General features: G+C 44.3%; 1 protein-coding gene across 1 annotated transcript; it reads right to left on the reverse strand.

The window, feature by feature from the left end:
- Nucleotides 1-8: 8 nt before the first annotated feature.
- LOC115265146 (titin-like) lies at nucleotides 9-22733 on the reverse strand (the record flags this gene model as incomplete). The annotated part of the gene is made up of 6 exons (XM_062843691.1): nucleotides 22105-22733; nucleotides 14811-20899; nucleotides 14426-14750; nucleotides 13931-14005; nucleotides 2791-10797; nucleotides 9-2647 (listed from the first exon to the last, which is right to left on the reverse strand). Coding segments are annotated over exons 1-6 (17343 nt in total), but the record flags the coding sequence as incomplete, so codon positions are not given.
- Between the last annotated feature and the right edge of the window lie 2267 nt (nucleotides 22734-25000).

Here is a 25000-nt window from a genome sequence, read left to right on the forward strand (position 1 = left end):
TCAGTGACGGTGACAGTTGTTTGAGGTAACTCATCGTCTTCTTGAACAGTGACGATCTCGGTGACCTGTTCCTTCTTTCCGGCCTTCTTCTTGATTATACGTTTCTTGGTAACCTGTTTCTTGGGTTTGCCTTCTTCAGTAATCACCTCGGTGACCTTGACCTCTTCAGGAAGTTCTTGAATGATGGCTTCCTGAGACTCCACTAAAGATGGCTTGAATTCAGTGACCTCTTCGAACGGCAACTCGGATTCAGTGACGGTGACAGTTGTTTGAGGTAACTCATCGTCTTCTTGGACAGTGACGATCTCGGTGACCTGTTCCTTCTTTCCGGCCTTCTTCTTGATTATACGTTTCTTGGTAACCTGTTTCTTGGGTTTGCCTTCTTCAGTAATCACCTCGGTGACCTTTACCTCTTCAGGAAGTTCTTGAATGATGGCTTCCTGAGGCTCCACTAAAGATGGCTTGAATTCAGTGACCTCTTCGAACGGCAACTCGGATTCAGTGACGGTGACAGTTGTTTGAGGTAACTCATCGTCTTCTTGGACAGTGACGATCTCGGTGACCTGTTCCTTCTTTCCGGCCTTCTTCTTGATGACACGCTTCTTGGTAACCTGTTTCTTAGGTTTGCCTTCTTCAGTTATCACCTCGGTGACCTTGACCTCTTCAGGAAGTTCTTGAATGATGGCTTCCTGAGGTTCCACAAGTGATGGTTCGAATTCGGTGACCTCTCCGAATGGCAGCTCGGACTCAGTGACGGTGACAGTTGTTTGAGGCAACTCATCGTCTTCTTGGACAGTGACGATCTCGGTGACCTGTTCCTTCTTTCCGGCCTTCTTCTTGATGACACGCTTCTTGGTGACTTGCTTCTTAGGTTTGCCTTCTTCAGTAATCACCTCAGTGACCTTGACCACTTCAGGAAGTTCTTGAATGATGGCTTCCTGAGTTTCCACAAGTGATGGTTTGAATTCGGTGACCTCTTCGAATGGCAGCTCGGACTCAGTGACGGTGACAGTTGTTTGAGGCAATTGATCGTCTTCTTGAACAGTGATGATCTCGGTGACCTGTTCCTTCTTTCCGGCCTTCTTCTTGATGATACGTTTCTTGGTAACCTGTTTCTTGGGTTTGCCTTCTTCAGTAATCACCTCGGTGACCTTGACCTCTTCAGGAAGTTCTTGAATGATGGCTTCCTGAGGCTCCACCAAAAATGGCTTGAATTCGGTGACCTCCTCGAACGGCAATTTGGCCTCAGTGACGGTGACAGTTGTTTGAGGTAACTCATCGTCTTCTTGAACAGTGACGATCTCGGTGACCTGTTCCTTCTTTCCGGCCTTCTTCTTGATTATACGTTTCTTGGTAACCTGTTTCTTGGGTTTGCCTTCTTCAGTAATCACCTCGGTGACCTTGACCTCTTCAGGAAGTTCTTGAATGATGGCTTCCTGAGACTCCACTAAAGATGGCTTGAATTCAGTGACCTCTTCGAACGGCAACTCGGATTCAGTGACGGTGACAGTTGTTTGAGGTAACTCATCGTCTTCTTGGACAGTGACGATCTCGGTGACCTGTTCCTTCTTTCCGGCCTTCTTCTTGATTATACGTTTCTTGGTAACCTGTTTTATAGGTTTGCCTTCTTCAGTTATCACCTCGGTGACCTTGACCTCTTCAGGAAGTTCTTGAATGATGGCTTCCTGAGGTTCCAGTAGTGCTGGTTTGAATTCGGTGACCTCTTCGAATGGCAGCTCGGACTCAGTGACGGTGACAGTTGTTTGAGGCAACTGATCGTCTTCTTGGATAGTGACGATCTCGGTGACCTGTTCTTTCTTTCCGGCCTTCTTCTTGATAACACGTTTCTTGGTGACTTGCTTCTTAGGTTTGCCTTCTTCAGTAATCACCTCGGTGACCTTGACCTCTTCAGGAAGTTCTTGAATGATGGCTTCCTGAGGTTCCACTAAAGATGGTTTGAATTCGGTGACCTCTTCGAACGGCAGCTCGGATTCAGTGATGGTGACAGTTGTTTGAGGCAACTGATCATCTTCTTGGACAGTGACGATCTCGGTGACCTGTTCCTTCTTTCCGGCCTTCTTCTTGATAACACGCTTCTTGGTGACTTGCTTCTTAGGTTTGCCTTCTTCAGTAATCACCTCAGTGACCTTGACCTCTTCAGGAAGTTCTTGAATGATGGCTTCCTGAGGCTCCACTAAAGATGGTTTGAATTCGGTGACCTCTTCGAACGGCAGCTCGGATTCAGTGATGGTGACAGTTGTTTGAGGTAACTCATCGTCTTCTTGGACAGTGACGATTTCGGTGACCTGTTCTTTTTTCCCCATTTTCTTTTTAATGACACGCTTCTTGGTTATCTGTTTCTTAGTTATACCTTCAGCAGTGATGATTTCAGTCACATTGATGACCTCTGGCATTTCTTCAATGTTTTCTTTTATTTCCACATATTGCTGTGTCTGTTTACGTTTCTTTTGGATTGTGATATTGGCGAATGTTTCTTCTGTTTGATCTTCGTGTGTGGCGTGTATCTGTAGTGGCTGATGGATTTGTGAAATCATCTGTTGCTCTTGGTTTGTTGTATGTTCTGTTGTTTCATCGTGTAATGACTGTTTGTATGTTCGTGTTTGAATTGCAGTTATAGGTGTGTGATCTGGTAAAATAGTGATTTGTTTATTATTATTTATTTGAATATGCTAGTTAGACTCGTATAAAGTATTCGAATGTATACAATATGGAATGGTTGTGTTTTCATTGGAATGTAGGTATTTGGTAATGTGAGTGTACAAAACTTACCTTCTCTTATGAGTGGCATAGACTCTGCGTAGATGTCGAACATCGATTGTGTTAATTGAGCAAACCGCTCTGTAGGTTCTCTATGTACAGTTATGTTATCTACATTTTCGTGTGTAGTTGTTTCCATTACGTTTGCAATGGTATTAGTTGTGAATGATACTGATGCCTGTCCATGAGGGGCTTCAGTGGGTTCTGTTATGTCATTTAGTTCATTACTGGACACCTCCATACATTCGGCTGCTCTCAGGCCTTCCTGTATAGATTTGGTGGCAAACTTACGTGGTTCGGTGGTTTCTTCGAATGGTGCTGTAGTGTCCGCTGATATTGTATGGGATTGTAATGGTACAATGAAATCGCTGATGTTAACTGTGGCACTACGTTCGAGTGTATCCTGTTGTTGCTTGAGCTGCTCAAGAGCCTCACTTGGTACTGTTTCCAGCTGTGATGGCACGTGGATATCCGAAACTTGAGGAATCGCATGTTTGGAATCTATCGCATCTGGTGCCTTAAGGTTACCTAACGAATCATGTGTTATGGTTTGTGTTTGAGAAGCAATAGTCTGTTCAATGATGATGCTTGTTGCTCTGTCTTGCTGCATTTTCAATTGAACTGATAAATCTTCAACTGCATCAGTTGTACCCACTTCTGATTTCAATGGTAGTTTTAATGCATCAACAGCAGGAGTTGCATATTTCTCGTCATATGCCATCTTTGCTAGACCTTCCTGTATTCCCTCGAAAATTGTTGTTTCAGATATTATTTTCTGTTCGAACTCATCTGTTTTAATAACTGCCTCAGATTGCTTAGCGGCTTCTGTTTTAACTTCTCCGATTCCAATGAAAGTTTCAGTTTGTTCAACCGAAAGTGATTTTTGCTCAGAGGAAAGCACTTGTTTGGCTAGATGTTCATCAAGTGTCAGTTCGCCACTGTACTCTTTCAAACCTTCGTAAACCATTGCTTCGCTTGTAACTGTCTCTTCTAGCTCATCGGTCTTTGTTACAGCTTGAGAAGTTGGTTTATGTTCAAGTGAAACTTCTTGCAACTCGTCAAGGGGTTGAACTTGTTGTACAGTTAGAGATCTAAGAACATCGCTGGGGATGAGCTTTGCCGTTTGTCCTTCAATTTCTAGTTTACCGAAGTATTCCTTTAGGTCCTCATAGATCATAGACTCAGTGATAGTGGTTTGTTCACGTTCGTCTGATTTCATAAGGGCAGACGTAGCCTTCGTAATGAACTGTTCTATATCTCCAGTGTGTTGAAGTGATACAACCTGTTCTACTGTGAGTGATTTCAGAATGTGTCCTGTGATTGGCTTGGCAAAATATTCTTCATGTTCCATTTTTTCAATAAAATCTTTCAAGCATTCAAAGACTGTTGTTTCAGATGCAATCACCTGCTCATACTCATCTGTTCTGACTACTACTGATAAAGGCTTAAGCATTTCTTCCGGTACAATATCGGTGAATAGGAAAGGCTGCACTTGTTCAATAGACAGACTTTTGAACACTTCAGCAGGAACTAACTTGGCATTATGCCAATCGAATTTGATTTTAGATTCGTATTCTTTAACATCTTCGAATGTCGTAGTTTCGGTAACTGAGGAAACGGTCAGTTCATCAGTTTTTATCGATGCTTTTGATGGTTTTGTGTCGTCATGTGTAACCTCAGCTGCATCGAGCAGTGGCTGCACTTGCTCTACTGTTAAGGACTTCAGAACTTCACTTGGAACCAGTTTTGCCTTTTGTTGATCCATTTCCGAGACATGAATGCCTTCCTTCGCCTTTTGCTCTGCTATAACTTCTGTGATTGTTACACCTGACATGGACTCTACACTGGGTGCAGCTTGCCTCTGTTCAGGAAGCAATGCTTGTTCCTGCTGCATGATGTTGTCATAGATCAAGGTTTCAGTGACAATGGTCTGTTCATGGGAATCCTTGCTTGCTGTGGCAGTATGTTCTATGTGTTCTAGCAGCCCCAACTTAGCAACATCTTCCGTTACTTCAACCTGTTCTACTAGTACCGACCGTAACGTCTTGGCTGGTGCAGCTTGAGCGACGTAGTCCTTAGCAATTTCTTTGACATCGTAACCTTCCTTTTCGCGCTGCTCACTAACTACTTCCGTTACTATAATATCTGCATTAGGTTGAACTAACACTTCAGCCGTTTTAGAGTCCGGTTCCACAGACTCTTTGATACCACTGGTAGCCTCATAAACTATAGTTTCCGTTTCGGTTGTTTCTTCGAATTGGTCCTTTCTTACTGTGGCCGATTGCTCTTCTGTAACCTGCGATACAACCCCTAAACGATCTGTTGGCTGAATTTCCTCAACTATCAACGATCGCATCAACCCTTCGGTTACAGGTTTGGCAGCGTAGTCCTTCGCGATTTCATGCACATCGTAACCTTCTTTTTCCTTCTGCTCCGGTACAACCTCAGTAACTACTAATTCTGTATTCGGTTGCACAGTAGTATCTGCCGTCTTTTGCTCTGGAGTTATCTTATCCATTTGTCTTCCCAACTCTTCGTAAACCATTGTTTCAGAAACCGTGGTCTCTTCGTACTCGTTCTTCCGAACAGTTGCTCTCGATGAGACGGTTTCGAGTTCCTGAATGCTTTCAATTCCATCGGCAAGTTGTACTTCTTCCACAGTAACTGACTTCAGCGTATCGGAAGGAATTTGTTTGGCTGAGTAGTTCTTTGAAATCTCCTCAACACTGTATCCTTCGGTTTCCTTTTGTTCGGAAACTATTTCGGTAATTATCAGCTCCTCCTTTGTTTGTACCGATGGTACAGCAACTTTTTGCTCTGGCTGAACAGACTTTTCGATTTGTTCAAAGTTCTCCAGAATAACCTGTTGGGTGACAGTTGTTTGCTCATGTTCATCTTCACGAATTTGAGCAGTGGACATACTTTTTTCATCGGTCTGAACATCTCCGGTAGCGCTAGAAGTGACGACTTCTTCAACAATAATTGACTTCAAAGAATGTGCGGGAACTGATTTAGCAACGTACTGGCTAGCAATGTCCTCTACGCTGAACCCTTCCTTTTCCTTCTGCTCGGTAACAATTTCCGTAACGATTAGCTCTGTGCTTGGTTGCAAGCTGGCTTCAGCTGATTTTTGCTCTGGTTGTACCTGCTCAGCCATAGTGTCTATGTTTTCCAATACAACATTCTCTGATATAATCTTTTGTTCTATTTCGCTTTCGATTGGCTTGGCGTGGGAGGTTTGAGCTTCTTGATCTGGGATGTGGCCAACATCATCCGATGGAAGAACTTGTTCGACCTGTACAGATCGCAGTGTGTGCGATGGCACTTCTTTGGCAACGTAGTTGCTTGCAATGTCTTGTACGTCGTATCCTTCTTTCTCCTTTTGCTCTGTAATGACCTCCGTTACAACCAGCTCACTAATAGCTTCCACATTTGGTGCTGCCACTCTTTCGGAAGGTTTCTCTTCACTATATTGTCGAAGACCTTCATAGATATACATTTCGGACGTAGTGGTCTGCTCGACTTCTTCCTTTTTGATAGTCGCTGTTTTGGAGTCTAGCGTTGCGTCGAGAATTTTACCTAGAACATCCACTGGGGTAACTTCTTGCACAGTTAACGATTTCAATGCATCCGATGGAATCACCTTTGCGGTGTGATCTTTAGCAATATCTGCGACACTGTATCCTTCCTTCTCCTTTTGCTCAGCGATTACTTCGGTTACCACCAACTCGTTAATTGGTGTAAGTACGCTATCAGCGGTCTTGTGATCGGGTTTGGTCTGATCATCGTACCTTGCGATGGATTCAAGAACTACAGTTTCTTGTACGCTTGTTTCTTCAAATTTGTCTTCTTTCAACATTGCAGATGAAGTAGCGCTGGATACCTCTGCTAAACTATCAACATTCTCCGAAGATAGCGTTTCTTCAACCTGAGCAGATTTCAATGTATGTGAAGGTATTGCTGTTGCCACGTGATCTTTAGCTATCTCCTCGATACTAAAACCTTCACGTTCTTTCTGTTCAGGAACGACCTCAGTTACAATGACTTCCGTATTCGGTTGATAAGCAGGTGATGCTTGCTTCATCGAAGGATGCTCGTCTTCCGTGAGAAGTATTGAACCTTCGTAGACCATTGTTTCTGAGATAGTTTTTTGTTCCATTTCGTCACTCTTGATCGCAGCAGTCGACGTTACCGTTTTGGATTTTGCCAGATGTTCTTCCTTTTCGGTTAGCAGTACTTCTTCAACTGTAACAGACTTTAAAGTATGGGATGGAATGGTTTTCGCGACGTTATCCTTTGCCATTTCAACGACATTGTATCCTTCTTTTTCCTTCTGCTCAGGATATACTTCAGTTATAACCAGTTCTGAGATGGGCATTACAACAGTTTCTGCTGATTTTTCCGTTGGTTGAGAGCTTTGGTACCGTTCGGTGTCTTCATAGATCATGGTTTCCTGCACGGTAGTTTGTTCATACTGATCACTTCTCACCGAGGCTGTTGTTGTGGTTGTTTCGATTTTTTCGAACCGTTCCGAGTCCTCTGCAGTTAGAACCTCTTCTACGGTAACCGACTTGAACGTATCGGTTGGAACAGTCTTAGCGACGTGATCTTTCGCTAGCTCGACAATTGAATATCCGTCGCGCTCTTTTTCTTCCGGAGATACTTCCGTTACCAGCAGTTCATTTACTAGTTGTACAACGGTGTCAGCTGTTCTTTGAGTTGGCTTTTGTTCGTCGGGAACTTGTTCAACATCTTCATATGCAACGGTTTCAGATATGGTTTTCTGCTCCAAATGATCGCTTTTAACCGTGGCAGAACTGCTTTGAGGAGCTTCTTCGATTACTTGATCTACGGTGTCTGATGTGAGAACCTGTTGCACAAGAACCGTTTTGAGCGCATGGCTAGGAACTATCAACGCTGTGTGATCCTTGGCAATCTCATGCACGTCATATCCTTCCTTTTCGCGTTGTTCAGGTATTACTTCCGTAACAACCAGCTCCGAAATAGGAAGCAATGATGGTTCAGCTTGTCTTGTGGTAACCTCTTGCTCTTCGTGCTGTCGTGTTTCTTCAAACACCGTTGTTTCACTGACAATTTTCTCCTCAAATTGATCCGTTTTTACAACGGCAGATGATTCCACCATTTGAAGTGTTGGAACATCTCCTACCGAATCCGTGGCGTCTGTTGTTTCTACAACGACTGACTTGAGCATGTGTGCTGGAGTTTGTTTCGCCACGTAATCTTTTGCGATTTCATGAATATCGAAACCTTCCCGTTCCTTTTGCTCGGCGATGACCTCGGTGATCGCCAACTCTCGCTTCGGACTAAGAAGAGCTTCAGCTGTTTTCCACTCCGGAGTGGTATCCTCGGGAAGTTTGTTCAGTCCTTCTAATACAAGAGCTTGCATGACGGTGGTTTGCTCGAGCTCATCTCTGTTCACGGTGGCAGCAGATGTTTGGACATCTAGTTCTGACAGATCACCGGTAATGTTTGAAATTTGAACTTCCTCAATCAAAACGGATTTCAAGGCTTCCGTTGCTGATGCCTTCGCTACATAATTTTTGGCAATGTCGGCGACTTTGATACCGTCTTGTTCTCTTACTTCGGAAACTACCTCGGTAACGACTAGACTTTCCAAAGGTTCTGCTGTGGTGTCGACTGATTTCGGTGCTGGTGCATCTGGTGCGGTGTAATGCTCTGTGCGTTCTAGAATCATAGCTTCCGATATGATCGTTTCTTCAAACCGATCGTCCTTGATCGCTGCCGAAGTTGTTAGATGCACCGCCTCTGGAACTTGATCCAAGCTGTCGGAAAGTAGTGTTTCTTCGACCAGAACCGTTTTCAGCGAATGCGTTGGAACTTGTTTGGCCGTGTAGTCTTTGGCTATTTCTTGAGCGTCGAACCCTTCGCGTTCTTTCTGCTCGGTAACAACTTCGATCACGACCAGCTCGGTGTTTGGTTGGAGGGTTGTATCAGCGGTTTTCTGTTCTGGCAGTAAGGCCTTTTCGTAATCTTGGGTGCCTTCGTAGATAGTGGTTTCCGCAACGATTTTCTCCTCTAGGTTGTCGGTACGGACTTGGGCAGATGATATTTCTTGAGTTGGTTGAGGTAAGTCCGATGTGGACAGATTTGTTGTGGTTTCATGGATTAGCACAGATTTCAACATGTCAGTTGGGACTGTTTTTGCTAGCTGGTCTGCTGGCATCTGTGGAGCACTGAAGGAAACTTCCCGTTCGTTAGTTTCGTGTGTGATAACTTCCAACTGGTTTTGAACATCGACTTGTGTGGCTGCATAGACAGGTTTCTGGTCGATTCTATCCACGAAATCTGTTTCTTTTTCATTGGTTTGGACAGATGATACGGCGTGTGACTGTTGCAGGTTGAATGCGGTGGTCGCTGTCTCGGTTCTTTCCATGGCTTCCGGAGAGAAACGCCCTGCCGAATCGGCCGTTTCGATTTCCGTAATGGAGATGTTTTCTATTGGCTCGAGTATAGATTCGGCGGTGGCTTCGTTAGGTCGCGGTACTCCCTGATGAGATGTTTCCTTTTCGTGTACGAATGGTTGAACTGATTCGCCTATCGAGAGCGTGGTGAGGGTTGTTGAAGCCTTGGCAGATGCTGCCAACGTAAATGGTGCCAGATCCGATTCGGCTTCGTTGCTGACAACTTTGGAGATGGAGACTGTTGTCTGTTCACGGAAATCAATCGTAGCAGTGCGACTTTCGTAGGTCTCCGTTTCGAAAGGTTTCGTGAAGAATGCTTCGTTGACAGTTTCTGTGGTAAGTCCTTCCACAGTTGTGACGGAGTCAATGGCTTTATAGGTGGTTGGTTTCGGTTCGGCAGCGAGTTCTGACTCATGCTCTTGAGAAGGTTGTTCGGCGATTTGAAGGGATTCAGTGGTCGACAGGAGTACGTCTGCTGTCTGTTGGGGAGGTAGACGACCTGGAACGTAGATGTCTTCCTTTTCTGGGGCATTGAGAACATGAGTTGTGTATGATTTTTGTTCAATGAAAACTTTACGGGCAGACTCAGTGGGAACGGCCAGCTCAGGATAAAACTTGCTCGGACTGTCTTCAGCGATCGTTTCACTAGTTTGAATGGATTCAGATGGTAAGATGTGATATTTGGGAGTCACTGCAGGGAGTTTTATCTGTGAGTCGAAATCAAGTTCTTTTTCGATTTTGTTTACTTCAGTGACTTCGATAGATTCCCTAGATAGAACAGTTGGGTGAGCTTTAGAAGATATTGGGGCTTGAGGCAACGTTAGACCTTCTTCTGAGAGGTTACTGATAGTTTCCTGTACAATCTTGGCATCATGGGTGAAGAGTTCAACTTTGGCACTTGACGGTTGTTCGGATTGGGTATATAGTTCAGAGACGGAATCATGAGTTATAGATTCACTGATCTGAAGAGGCTGAGTGGGTATCAGTTCAGTTTTTGCAGAGTGAGTCGCGGGTTTAGAGTGACTAGTTTCTTGTGGAAGCTCTTCAGTGAGAACTTCGGAAACCTGCACAGATTCGTTAAGGCCTATAATATTGTACTTGGGCACGCTGGATAGTTTACTGCTATCCAGAATGACAGAATCAGATTCACGTTCCGAAACCAGTATTTCTTCAGTGACCATCGATCGTTGGGGAATGATATCGATGGAGGCACTGCTACTGGTTGTCTCGCTCGGTTCCAGATTGGTAGCCTGAGCAAGAATGGATGGTAGACTTGAAATTGATGCGATTCCCAACGGAAGTTCCCTGGTTTCGCGCGTAGGCGATTTGAGGAACTCGACGGCCATTTCGTCTAACATTTCTTCCTCGCTCGGTAAGAGTGGCTTCAGTGGAAGAATGAGTGTTTTCTGTCTCAATGTGGCAATGCTTTCATCTTCTTCGGTTTGAATAGTTTCGGTGATGATTTCTTTGTGTTTCTTTTCTGATTTGGTCTTTTTGTGTTTTTTCTTGCCAACTGTGGCTGTAGTGACTGTAGTGGTTGTAGTGATGGCGGTGTCTTCACGGATGTCGGGTGTTTCTGTGAAATTTACATTGGAATTGGTAACAAGGGTAATGTCATAATACGTGAGAAAAGGACTGTGATTGACTGGTGGTTCGATATGGATGCGAATAGAATCATTGTGGGATGGTGGGAGTAATTTGAAGGTACGAAGCCAACTTTGTTTGTGTTGTTGTCGTGCAGAAAATTTCTAAGAGTTTAACGTGCATAATTTAGAGCTAGAGAAGAAACTTTTTCATCCGATATATGCCAGGCTCTTGCAGCAGGCTCTCAGGCTTCTAAGTGAGACAGAAAAGGATTACTGGGGGATGCAACGTACTCTCAAGAGTACATGACAGGAAAGGATAGTCGCATTAAAACGCGTTCAGGACATTTTTGACACTTACCATACTTCGTGACATTCCATAGTTGCAACGATCCAGACAGATTCACAAAAGCAGCATCTCTTTACAAAGCACGAAGCTGTGGCACACGGCGAAAGCTGAAAGCTACTGCAAACATCGTAATAATGACAATCAAACTGTGCATAAAATACTAAAGCGATTTATTCAGATTTTACTTAACCTAGCGATTCGATCGTAGTGCGTTCAACATATTTCATAGCGTTTACAATTTTAAGCAAATAAGCGCTAAAAACAACTCGACTCAAGAACTCAACAATTTCTAGCTCGTCAGTAATGGTCAGTAATAGTAGTAGGAACACAATCGATGGAGAAATATGTTCGATCAAAAAGAAAAGATACAACAGTGAGAGCGGTTTTGTTTAGGGAGTAGTAGTAATATAGTAGGATATAGAGAAGCAGGAAGCTCATACAAACGCGTTGCGGTAGGATAGTTAGGATTTCAAACCTTTGATGTCCAGCTCCGTTTTGGTCATCACGGTGGTTTCTGGCAGGTGTTTGGGGAAGCAGCAGCGATTGCACAATAACGAGGGGTGGATAAAGAAACAAATTGGAATACAATTAGACATAGTTCAAAGCTGGACCATGCCGGTCAGTTGATGTGCTAATATTTACCGGTTGTGTGGACTTCAGTAGACGAGACAAGTCGTGTTTCCTCGAATTTCTAGAAATTTTACCGAAAAGCAAAAGGCACGTATTGCAAGTGTGAAAAAAAGAGAGTATCATATTAGTGAAGCCCGACATGAGCAGAAGTTATTTGGTTAAAAGCATCTAGTTAAAATATATTCAAACCTCGTCAGCTTGTTCCAGCTTCCATTCGTGCATGAAGAAGTCCTCCGGTGAGAAGTGGGTAATGATCTCCTCGACGCTGGCGTGGTTCAACTCGATCATACGCATAAATGCACGGAATCCGGCAGTGGCAGCCAGCTGCGTTTCATCCATGTCGGTCTCGGTAAGAATTTCAGTTACGATACTGGCGTAACCTTCACGCTCCAGAAGTAGAACCAACGCTGATTGCGATTCCGGAGTTTTCAAGGCTGGGAAATGATCCGACTGGTAGAAGCTGTTTATTTCGTTGACAGCGACACCATGCTTCACCATGTAGGCAATGGTTGCCAGTTCCCGTAGTGGTGCTTCTCCTGGACCAAAGTCCGCCGCCTTCAAATTCGTCAGAATCTCATTCACTTGTACCGAGTGTTTCACACTCTCAACGTCGGAAACGTCTAGTTTCTCGGTGATCACCATTCGCTCAAACTCCTTCACCGTTTCGGTTGTTACCACTTCCTCGATCAACGTTTCCCGGTGTTCTTTGAACTTGACCGTAGCCTTGTCTTTGGCAATCTTAACATCCTGTGTTAACTCCGAAGTGGTACTTGTCGTTAACGTGGAAGATGACTCTTGTGAGAATTTGATCTTCTCCTGCACTGAACTCTGCTGCATTTCCTTCTTCACCATTTCTTCCACCATCTGTGTTTCCTTCTCTTTCCTCTTCGATTCGCGTAGACTCTTTCGCTCTGCCTTCTTGCGCAGCACTTCTTCCGACTCTTCAATCACGACCTCGACCTTCTTTTCAACCTTGGAGCGGCCGTTGCCATTCCTGATGGCACGCTTCGATTCGAACTGAGCGTCTAGCTCCGTCTTCTCTTCTTCGGTTAGTGTCTCTGTCGTGGACTCGATCAGCTTGGCGTAGGATTCGCATGAACCGGCATCGCTCATCGCACGACATTTGTAGAATCCAAAGTCTTCGAACTCCACTGGGTAGACTGTCAACGTTGCAGAATGTTCCTCGGTGCGAATTTTGACACGCTCATTTGCGATTATAATCTTACCGTTACGGTACCATAGAATATCTAGAAGAAACAGTTAACCATCGATTACAAACTATCCCTTTTTGCTCTTCCCAACATGCCAACTTGTGATCTGCTGCTTGTGGAAGTCGTTTTGGGTGTGGACCGTGGATGGTGTGACATTTCATGGTTTGTTTGGAGATCGTGTGTGTCCTACTGAGTTGGTGAGTGGAAAAGACGATTGTATAGGTACCTGGCTTGGGGTTGCCTGCAAAGTGGCACTCGAAGAATCCTTTCTCGCCCAACATAGCACGGGAATCCTTGATCTCCATCGAGAACGACGGCGGTGCGTAAGCAGCTGTAAAGTTTCAAATTTGGTTGACAGATTTAGTCGCACTGAAGCTATTGTTAAACGGCATGGAATTGGCGTGACAGATTTGTGTAAGTTCTGAGGTGAACAACACGCGAGAAGATGATCCTACCTTGGTTTGCTCGAGACGCATGATATTCCGCAATGGACGTCGATCAAGTATTTTAGTGATTGTCATAGCACACGCACACTCACACGAAACAAACAGCTAGTCTAATTGGAAAAGGGGTTAAAGGCTCCTGGATGTTACCTTTCTTGGTTGCATGCGTAACCGCTACAGTAGGCTTCCCATCGAACAAATTCAGCCAATTCTTCTTCGCTGCTCTCTAAAACGGATAAAAGTTAGCAGATCACACCACACAGTGGAAGCAATGTTAGCGCGCTATGCACATCCAGCACATTGAAACGTCACACGGACATTCATAAACGAGTAGAGATAAAACATCGAACACTACAGTTATCAGTAAGGTTGTATGGCTTCATGGGTAAACACAAGGATGGAGGGATTTTGAAGATCGTCTGATCTATTACTACGATCCGATGATCGGTATGGGATGTGGATAGTCGATGTCCTTTGGAACGTTGAAATTTACCTTGTAGTGCTTCTTTCATGTCTTCCATGTATTGTACCCATTCTGGTTTCCTGTAGGCCTTGGTTCCGACGTGCTCTGTTTGAGGAATGAGAAAGTGCATATTAGAAGCTGTTATGTTGAACAAGTTCGTTGCTTAATTGCTATGTTCTATGCCGTGTAGTTCGGTATCTTGCGTCTTAAGTTTGAGAGTATGCTTAGAGATAGAGTTTTCATATTCATAGAGTGGTAAGTGTTGAGATGGTGTTATGAGTTTTGCTTTTATATTTGGGGAATTTGGGAAAATAGGGGAAGAAGAAACAAACGGGATCTTAGCTGCAACCGCAAACAAAATAAGAATTAATAAAATATCAGTGTTGCCAAAACCTGCGAAAAGAAGAAAACCGTTCTATCGAAGCGGAAAAAAAAGTAAATTAGTATAGCGATTTTAGCGCAACCAAACCCATTGCATTGTTGAAGAAGCAAATCGATGCCAAAAGAAAGGCGCCTTTGCGATACCTTCCACTACCAGCTCGGTGGTAGTCGTGGCAACCCCCAGGGCGTTGTGCGCTTCGAATGTGATGGTACCGGAGTCATCCGGGTAGATGTCGTTGATGACCAAGATCGATGTTCCGTCTTCGAAATTCTCAATCTGGAATTCTTCGGACGGGATGATTTCTTCGTTGGCCTTGAGCCAACGAATCTGAGCCTTCGGTTGAGCGAGTACTTTTACCTCGAGCTTGGTCAGTTGACGTTCCTCCGACATGATCACCTCGGGAAGCTGCTTCACAATCTGCGGAGCATACTCAATCGGTTCGGCGTATTCCTCCAATGTTGAGATAGACTGCAAATATAGAAAATTCCTGTTCAATTTCTGTCCCATCATGCACTTATCCCTTCTTACCTTGTCGGTCAACAAATCCTCCTCGGAGCTACGGAATTGTTCCGAATCGGGAACATACTCGAAGGGTTCGACTTTCACTGTAGTCTTGCAAATCGCTTCGCCGAGCTTGTTGCTGGCCACGCACGTATACTCACCCGTATCCTCTGGGAATACCTCTGAAACGGTCAGAACACATCGGCCACTGCTGTCCTGTTGGAACTGTTTATCCTTCGTTTCGATAATCAGCTGCTCGTTGTGGTACCACTGGACCTTCGGTAATGGCGCTGCCACAACCTGACACGCCAGTATCAACTTCTCGCCGTCCATAACACGCGTTGGTTTTATCGGTTCGATAAAACGTGGTGATATATATTCGGTAACTTCCTCGAATTCGACCGCTTCTAGCACCTGTACGGTGGCTGTCGATGTCACTGAACCCGCCACATTCTCCGCTCGGCACGTGTATGCACCCACGTCTCGCCTTCTATTGAATGACTCAATAATCAAGATGGATTTGTTTTCGTCGGTGACTATGCGTAACTCGTTAGTAGACTTGATGGCAGCACCTTCACGGAACCATTGGAACGTAGCTGTCGGGTAAGCATCTACCACTGCCTCCAAGATACAAACTTCAGCTTCTGCAACCAACTTTGGCGTCAGCGGCTCTACAAACCTGGGAGCCTTTGCTTCATCCATTTCTGACGTATCCGAAATGGCAACCGAAGCAGAAGACTTTGCCTCGCCAGCCTCATTGCGAACCACAATCTCGTACTTTCCAGCACGTTTCTTGGTCATCTTCGTGATTACAATCTTACTATAGTATTCTTCTGTCACTATGGTGACTTCCTCTTCTTCCACAACTTCCTTGCTGTTTCTGAACCATTTCACGGTTGGTTTTGGAACTCCCGTGAACCTACATTCAAATACCATTGTCGATCCGGTCTTCACCACTTGAGCCTGCAGCGGTTCCACAATCTTGGGAGCTATCATTTCAATCTTTGGCTTCTCGATCACTATCGACTGAATGAACAGATTTGCCTTTCCTACAGCTTTTCCAAACTTATTTTCGGCCTGAACAGTGTACACAACCGGAACGTTTTGCTTTGGTTTCTTCACCGTCAGTCTAACGTGTCCTGTCTCCTCGATGTAAACCGTTTCGATTTCTTCGATTTCAACGATTTCTTCTTCATCTCGGAACCAACGCACCTTAGGCATAGGGATTCCATGAACCTGGCAAGTAACGGTAGCCACCGATTTATCTTCATTTACGGAAATTTTCAGTGGAGTTATGAATGTCGGTGCTTCTCCAACTTCTGGCTTTGCCTGTACTACGATGTTTGCCTTACTAAGGGCCACTCCGGCGACGTTCTTTGCCTCACAAGTGTACACTCCTACATGATATGGCATTACTGTGGCGATCTCCAGTGTTGCAACGTCCTCCACAATGTTCATCACATACTCAGGACTCGCGAACAACACCGTGTCGTTGAAGTACCATTTTACATCCGGGAACGGAATTCCTTCGATCTTGCACTGCAACAGAACCGGTTGATTTGGTTCGCAGATTTGCGGTTGTAGCTTCTCAATGAAGTTCGGTGGTTGAACTTTCTGCTTTTTGATTTTAATCTTTTGTTCTTGGATCTTAGTTTCAGCAACAGTTTGCTGGGTTGTTTCCATAATACGTTGCTCTTCTCGGACACTTTCTTCTGCTATCTTGTCCGTTACCTCCTGGACACGCTTCTGCGTAATTATCTCCAATTCCGGTAGGGGCTGACTGTCGTCGACAAATACTCGTCGTTTCTCCTTTTTCACAATATTGGACTGTACCTTGACTTCCATTTCCTTACGGAATTCTGCTTGTTCCTCAATTATTTCCTCAATTGGAATAGATTCAACTGGAACTGGTTTCACTTCAGTCACCTCCGTCGGTTTCAGTTGAATAGTCTTCTGCGAAACTTCCTGCTGAATTTCTTCCTCTTCCTCCTCTTCTTCTTCTTCTTCATCTTGAACGACCTCCGGTTGAATTTCGTACGTGCTCAATTCCTCTTTGAATACCACATGCTTATTCGTTCTAGACTTTCGTTTCTTCGGTTTCTCCAACGGAATCTCTTCCGGAATCAGCTCCAATACTTCCTCTGGAACAATATCAGCAATCGTCTCGGCTACATGGGGCAGTTCTTCATTTTCGTCAAATGATTCAACCTCTTCCATGGGAGCGACGTTCTCAGTAGCGAACTGTTCCTCAGGCGTTTTGGGTCTCTTTACTCGACGCTTAGTCTTCGTAACAATTTGTTCTTCAACTTCTACACGTACTTCCTTCAGAACTTTTTGATCTTCAACTGGTTTCAACTCAATTGCCTTTGGTACGTCTTCTACAATCGCCTCCTGTCTAGGAACCGGCTTCAGGACTACTTCCTCTCTGGCTTCTTCTTCTTTTTCAGCAGGCTTCGGAATCGGTTTCAACTTAACCTCCTCTGGTGGTGTTGGTTCTTGAGGCTTCTCCTTTGGCTTTCCACGACGCCACGGAGTTGGTTCCGGTTTCTCCAGAGGTTTCAAATCCACCTGTTCCGGCTCCTTGGGAACTTCTTCTTTCGTTGGTTTTGGAATTGGTTTCAAGGTAACTTCTTCCTTGGGTTCCTCTTCAATTGGACGGCGTTTGCCCTTTGGCCATTCCTTTACTTCTTCAGGTTCCTCCGCAGGTTTTTCCTTTTTACCACGGCGCCAAGCAGTTGGTTCCTCTTTCTTTTCAGCCGGCTTTGGAAGTTCTTCTACCACTGGTGTTTTCTGCGTTGGCAGTTCCAGCTCTTCAGGTGATTCCCATTTAGGTAGCGGTTTCAACGTCACCTCTTCCGGAGGTTGCGGTTCTTCGGCTTTCTTTGGTTTGGGAATCGGTTTGAGAATGACTTCTTCTTTGGGAACCTCTTCCAGCGGACGGCGTTTGCCTTTAGGCCATTCCTTCTGTTCTTCCGGTTCTTCTACCGGTTTCTCCTTTTTGCCTCTGCGCCAAGGTGTTGGCTCCGGTTTTTCTGGTTCTTCAGGAGCTGTAACCGGTTTTGGCTTAATTTTAGGTTCCTCCACAGGTTTTGGCTCTTCTTCTCTCTGTGGCTTGGGAATCGGCTTCAGAATTACTTCCTCTTTCGGTTCTTCTGGCAGTGGACGACGCTTTCCTGTAGGCCACTTCTTCTCTTCCGGTTCTTCTACTTCTGGTTTTGGTTTTTTCGTTCTTCTCCAGGATGGTTGCTCCGGTACTGGTTCTTCCGGTTTAACGATTTCTTCCGGTACCTTCTCGACTTCTTCCAATATGACCGGTTCAGGTTCTGGTATTTCCGGGAAAACTGGTCTTTCCAAAGGTTCAATTTCTCGTTTTGGTTTAGGCTCCTTTGGTTTCACAATCTTGACTTCTTTAACTTCGGAAATTTCGGGTTCAAGAGCTACTGTTTCGGCAACCTCAGGTTGCTTTGGAACTGGCTTCAGAGCAACTTCTTCAAGAGCTTCTTTTGGTAGCTCTTTCTTCACCTTGGGAGTAGGTTTCAATTTGATCTGTTCCATGCCTTCGGGTTCTGCTGGCTTAGGAATTTCCCTCTTTGGAGCTGGCTTCTTGCCGCGTCGCCACGGTGGCAAATGAGAATCCTCTTCTGGTACTGGTGGTTGAATGATAATGTCTTCTTCCTTGTGTTCATCTGGAATTTCCGGAAGAGGGGAAGGCTTGATTGATGGTTCTTTAGTTGGTTTTGGTTCTTCTTCTTTTTCCTTCTTTGGAATCGGCTTTAATGTGATCTCTTCCTTAGGTTCTTCCGGCAGAGGCCTTCGCTTTCCAGTGGGCCATTTCTTTTCCTCGGGTTCTTCCTCCACGGGCTTTGGTTTCTTGGTTCGCTTGTAAGTAGGTTGTTCCACTTCAACAACAGGCTCAATCGGTTTCTCCTCGACTGGAGCGGGAGGTTGAATAGGCTCCTGAACCTCTGGTCGTTCGACTGGTTCTGCACGGAGAGGTTCCATTTGTTCAAGCTCTTCCTTGGGACTGATATCACGAGGCTTTTTCACTTTGGTTCGTTTAAGATCCTCAGCTTCCTCTTCCTCTGGAGCAATTTCCTTGATTTCGGCCTTCTTTGGTACAGGTTTCAAGGAAACTTCTTCGAATGACTCCTTAGGTATCTCCTTCTTCTGACGAGCAGTTGGTTTCAAAGTAACCTTTTCGATTCCTTCGGGTTCCGGTGGTTTGGGAATTTCGCGTTTTGGTACAGGTTTCTTACCGCGTCTCCATGGAGGAAGATGAGATTGGTCTTCTTCGATAGGTTCTGCAGCCGGTACTTCATCTGGGACGACTTCTGCGGGTTGTTCCGGTAAAGGTTTGAAAGAGATGTCTGTCTCTTTTTCTGGCTTTTCTGGTAATTCAGGAAGTGGCTTTGGTTTGATCGTTAGATCTTTATCTGGAAGCGGCTCTGCTTCCTTCTGAGGTTTTGGAATTGGTTTGAGTACTACTTCTTCCTTAGGTTCCGTAGGCAGAGGTCGTCTTTTGCCCGTTGGCCATTGCTTCTCTTCTGGAGTTTCTTCCTTAGGTTTTTCCTTTCGGGCACGGCGCCAAGTCGGTTGTTCAGGTTCTGGTTCGGCTTCCTTTGGTGGCTCTTCGGATGCTTTCGGTGGTTCTTCCGGCTCCGGTACAAAAGGTTTAACTTTCTCTTCGAATTCTATTGGTTCCATCTGTTCAAGTTCTTCCCGAGGTGTTAACTCCTTAAGTTTCTTTGGTTTGGTAGACTTTATTTCCACAGTTTCTACCTCTTCAGGTTTCACTTCTTCGACTATCGGCTTCTTGGGAACTGGTTTCAAGGATACCTCCTCCAAGGTTTCCTTTGGTATTTCTTTCTTTTGCCTAGCTGTGGGTTTCAGAGTTATTTGTTCGACCTTCTCTGGCTCTGGTGGCTTGGGAATTTCCCGTTTTGGACCAGGTTTCCTTCCACGCATCCAAGGTGGCAGTTGTGGTTCTTCAGGTTTTGGCTCCTCTGGTGCTGGAGCTTCCTCGGCTTTTGGTTCTTGCGGCTTCTTCGGTCCTCGTCTCCAAGCCACAGGTTGTTCTTCAACCGGTTGAATGACCTCTTGCTGCTCAGTTTCGGCTAGTTTCAAGCGAGTTGTATCTTCGGTTTCAATGACCTGTTCAGTTACAGGTTTTTTGGGTCCTCTTTTCCATGGTACGGGCTGTTCTTCCAGTTTGAGTTGCTCTTGCTGCTCTTCAGTTTGATCGATTTTCAACCGAGCGGAATCTTCTGTTTCCACAAATGGTTCTGCCTTCTTGCCTCGTCGCCAAGCAACTCCAGCTTGTTGATCGACAGACAGTTCAAGTTTCTGTTTTTCAACCGTTTCATCTTCGATGGTACGATCTACTTTGAGCAACGTTGTCTCATCAGTTTCAACGAATTGTTGTTTGCCTAATTGCTCTTCTTCGGTCTTTTTTCCACGTCTCCAAGAAACAGGCTTTTCGGTTTCCTTGCGTATAAGTTCGTCTACTTGTTTGGTGATTTCCAAAATGGATATGTCCTCGTCATGTCGCAGCTTTTGAACTCCATAGTCGGTTGTGTCATCTTCCTTGATGATTGCTTCAACCATTTCCTCCATTTTCTGCTCGGAAATTTCTGCCGTCTGTTGGTCTTTCTTGAAGGCACGCAGCTCCACCTTTTCAAGTTGCTCCTTTTGAATTTGCGACTTTTGAATCTGCGCCGGTTTCAGTTGAACAGTTTCCAATTTCTCCTTCTCGACCTTTTTGACTTCCTTGGTTGTTTTCTTGAGTTTGACGACTTGTTCTGTCCAGGGTTTCACTTCCTCGCGTTTATCAATGGACAGGGATCGGTCACGGGATGTGCGCCGATCTTGCGAAACCCGTCGCCAGGGTGCGACCGGAGTCCGTGACTTGCTGCGGGACTGTCTCCAGGGTAGACTTTCGTCACCTTGCGGTACGAATTCGGTGTCGTATTCTTCCTGGCTTCCGCTGTCATATTGACCATTTTGATAGAGTTGCGACTGCTGTTGTTGTTGTGTGAGCTGCTGGAACTGTTGAGTCTCGTCCTGTTGGACCAGTGTGCCATCCGTGGCGTAGACTAGCTTTTGCTGCTTGCGGCGTCCTAGAAAGAGTGGGAAGGTTCGTGCAGATGGAAGAGAACACAGATTGATTAGCTTTCATTGATCGGTAAGAGGGGTACAGGATAAAAAACAACATTGAGCTACTCGATTGATGTTCAATTTCCTCTGTTATGGTTAGTTGAAAAAATCTTAGAGATGATGAGGGCGGCATGTAGCGGAGAAGATTCCGCTCGTAAAGGTGCAGAAAGGTGAGCAGTTTTGCACCCGGATCGACACTAAAACCGAAGCTGGCATAAGCAGAAACGTGCGAAGGTGCGATTTACGGAATGGCAAATCGCACAGCTCAAGAATGCGCTTAAGCGTGTGAGTCGGCGGCGGTTTGCTGAGCGTTGTTGAGGAGACTGAACGTAGCGGGGTGATGAAAACATACAAGATGTTGACCAGTTTTCTATCGTTTGCACCTGAGCAAACGGAAAGCGGGAACACGTTTGGGCAAGGTAGTAAATTAAAGTGTGCACGTAGTTTCCCTGGCCTCTACAACGGGCATGGTCTATTTTTAGGATCCTGTCATAATGTGCTCTAGTCGGATCATATAAGAGTAATAGCGGAAACGTGCCACTGGCGAATGTGAGTCAGCGTGTCTAATGATGAGATTTATCAGATGCCGTAGGAGGTGTAACACGACTTAATTGTTGGAAGGTGGAATTGTGTTTTTCGACATCGAAAATTATTTTGGACAACGGCCAAAGCAAACGTTATGATGAAATCTCTCAAAAAGACTATTCTTGAACAATTTTCCATATCTATTTTAATTGTATTTTTAATGCTTAATTGGTAGTCAACTCTTTTGGTTTTCATAATATCGCTGACCCAGTCTCACTCTAAGTAGAGCGTTGTGAAATCAATCAAAGAACAATCGTACCTCACTCGCTGGAGTCGCACACTACAGTAAAAACCACGCTTAAATCCAAGGCTACACTAATTCGGAAAGCAAATCAAACCACAGAGAAGCAGCAAACTTTAGAAGTGTAATCGTATAGTGTATAGTCGTCACGTACGCCGTCGACGTTTGTAGTCCCGTCGGTTGGTCTCTCTAAGACATAGAACATTCAGATACTGTAGTGACCACTAATGCACATGGTTCGGCCTTCAGTTTCGATCCCCGAATAAAACCTTCCCAACTGAGAACCGACCCATTTGCTTCAGGGCACACCCACGGGCGACCACGGACAGCTCGGTCTAATACCTGATTGCGTTAGTTCGTCCTCTTCATCTTCATACTCTTCTTCATCATCTTCTTCTTCTTCGTCAAAGGACAGCTCTTGCAGTAGCATTAGCTGGTGTTGCTCATGCAACTGCTGTTGTTGCTGCTGCTGCAGCTGCCACCACTGCAGCTGCTGCACCGGGATGCCTTGGTAGAAGGTCTTGGCCGGGCGTCGGATTTTCATGGCCATCAGAAGCCTCTGCGTTTCTTTGGCCACCGTTTTGTGTTTCGGTGCCGGTTTGACTACGTAACGCTTTTTCGGTAGCGATGGCGCCACGGGAGCAACACAGCAGCGCAACACGGATAGAGATTGAACGCAACTTTTGAAGATACTGGGCGAACGTACGCGGACATGTTGCGCTGTTGGAAGGAGAACAGAGAGAACAGATAACACAGCGAGAACACACAGAACATTCAAAACAGAACAGAAAGAGGGGGAGATCACTAGTCAGACCGGAAGTTGATTTCCGAGATATGTAGAATCTAAAGCGAAACGGATCTCCTGTGACGTGAACGTATCAGACAAGATCGGGTATTTACGGGCATGCATGCTAGTAGTTTCATACGTTTTGGTGCAACAATTTTTGATGTATGTGGGTGCAATTTGCGTGGTTTGGTTTTAGGGTGGTTCTATGTGTGGGTGTTGGAAAATTCGGGAGAAGTTTTCGCCAAGGAATGTTAATCACAGGATAAGGAGCGATGTTCAGTTGCGCATCTTCCAGGTTGGAATTTATTGTTACTTTGTTGCTGTGGATATTTTCTCAATTTTTCTGTGTTTTGAATTTGTTTATTAGGTTAGACAATGTTTTTCGAATGTGCTGCTCAGAATCTTTTTTTTTTGTTCTCAAAACATATAGAAACATGTTTTTTTATTATAGGTCACAATGGAACAACTGGTTCATCAACGGTCACATTAATTGTAAGTTTTTTGAAAATCAACCAATAACAACTAGTATTAACTCTGTGTTTTTGATTTTTTATTTAATTTTTACAATTTTATAAATACTAAAACTTCGGTAATACGTTTGAAAAATGTTTGCAGTGATCTTTCGAAAATTTATTTGAAAACACCTTCGGGAATTCTTTTGAGAATTCTTCTGTAATTCAATGAAAAAAAAAGACAATTTTTTTGCGAATTCTTTGATAATACTACTCTTGATAATCTGAATAGATTGTCTTTAAAAATTACTTCGAAAACTTTGGAAATTTTTTTCGTCAATTTAGCAATTGATTCGGAAGAGAAATTGAAAATTTCATCGAGATATTGTTTGCGAAATGCTTCGGCAGGCAACTTGTTATTTACTTGGAAACTGCTTCGGCAGTAGTTCTTTTGGGAATTGATATAGCAATCAATTTGGAAATTTCATCAGTCGGTTGGTGGATGGTACAAAAGGTCAAACACATATTTTCGAGAGAAAAATTGTTCTAGGTTTTCCAAACAAAAATAAAAAAAAAATATTTTAGGAGGCAATGAATACATGCAATTAGTTGCTCAAATTGATGGACCCCACATCCACGTTAGTTACAGCCACAACTATTTCTGAGGAGTCCTCCATTTTTATCAATTGTTGGGTCATTTGAACTGTTACAACACAACAGTGTCTTCCAAACGAAATGTTATTGAAAGGAGAATAGATAGAGCTCCTGTTTGGTTGGTTTGGATGATTCATTGTACCGTTCAACGTTCAACACTTGTTCCCGTTATGGGGTACAAAAAAACTCCTTTAAGAATTTCTTCTCAAACTCATTCACGGATGTCTCCAGGAACTCATTCAGAAAGTTCTTCAGGAACTCCTTCGTGGATTTCTCCAGAAACTTTTTCGTGAGTTTCTGAAGGAGCTTCTCAAGGGACTCCTCCAGGAACTTCTCTAGGGATTTCTCCCCTAGAAGTGTGAAAGATTTTTTTTATATTGGCACGGGACTTCAGAGTTTACGATCGAAGAACTTGGGGTGTTCAATTTATATGCGCATTGGAAGGTGCCGTGCATATATTTAGGTGTTAAAAAATAACGAAAATTTAATAAATCAATAAACCGAAAACGCCTAAATATATGCACGGCACGTACCAATTCGCATATCAATTGAACAAGTCCTCCATACAAAACTTCGGTTATAAACAGTGAAGTCCCGTTCCAATAATTTTCAAATATTCTTTCACTAGGTATGACATTTGTAGGATTCAAACCCCTGTTCATTTTTTACTCATCCCAAAACACGAACTTCTGTAAAATAGAGATCTGGTCGAGTGGGTCATGCACGCGGTTGCGTGTGCAAAACTTTCTGTCTCGATTTTTTTGGCATTCGTGCAATTTGGACTTGTAATAAGATTCGGAGCGGACCTAGTGTGGTAGTTAGAACACTTGACTATCACGCCGAGGACCTGGGATCGAATCCCACTCCCGACATACTCACAAAATGTGGGTTCTTCCTTCGGAAGGAAAGTAAAACGTACACACCAAAATTTTTGAAATGCTTCCAGCACGCCAAAAATCAGCAAAAGAAATTGCTGAGTTTCAGCAACATTTTTGCTGAATTTCAGCACAACTTTGCTGAACAACTGTCAAAATTGCTGGATGGTTCAGCAAGTTGAAAAATAATTGCTGATACTCAGTAATTTGTATTGCTGAATGCAATCAGCACGCCAAAAATCAGCAAAGTTTGCCGATTACCAGCAAAAATATATTGCCGTGTAGGTCCCGAGATGAACTAGCCTAGGGCTAAAAATCTCGTTAATACAGACAAAAAAAAAAAAAGATTCGGCTGATGTCAGTGGTTCAGTGAAAATTGCGAAGCTTCTTTTGTGTAAAGATACAAAATCTCTCTAAAACAAAAGCTCTCATTTTTGAGTAACGCCCATGCCGCACAGGGACTGTGTTGG

Source organism: Aedes albopictus, unplaced genomic scaffold (assembly GCF_035046485.1).
Source record: "Aedes albopictus strain Foshan unplaced genomic scaffold, AalbF5 HiC_scaffold_465, whole genome shotgun sequence".
Taxonomy (NCBI): domain Eukaryota; kingdom Metazoa; phylum Arthropoda; class Insecta; order Diptera; family Culicidae; genus Aedes; species Aedes albopictus.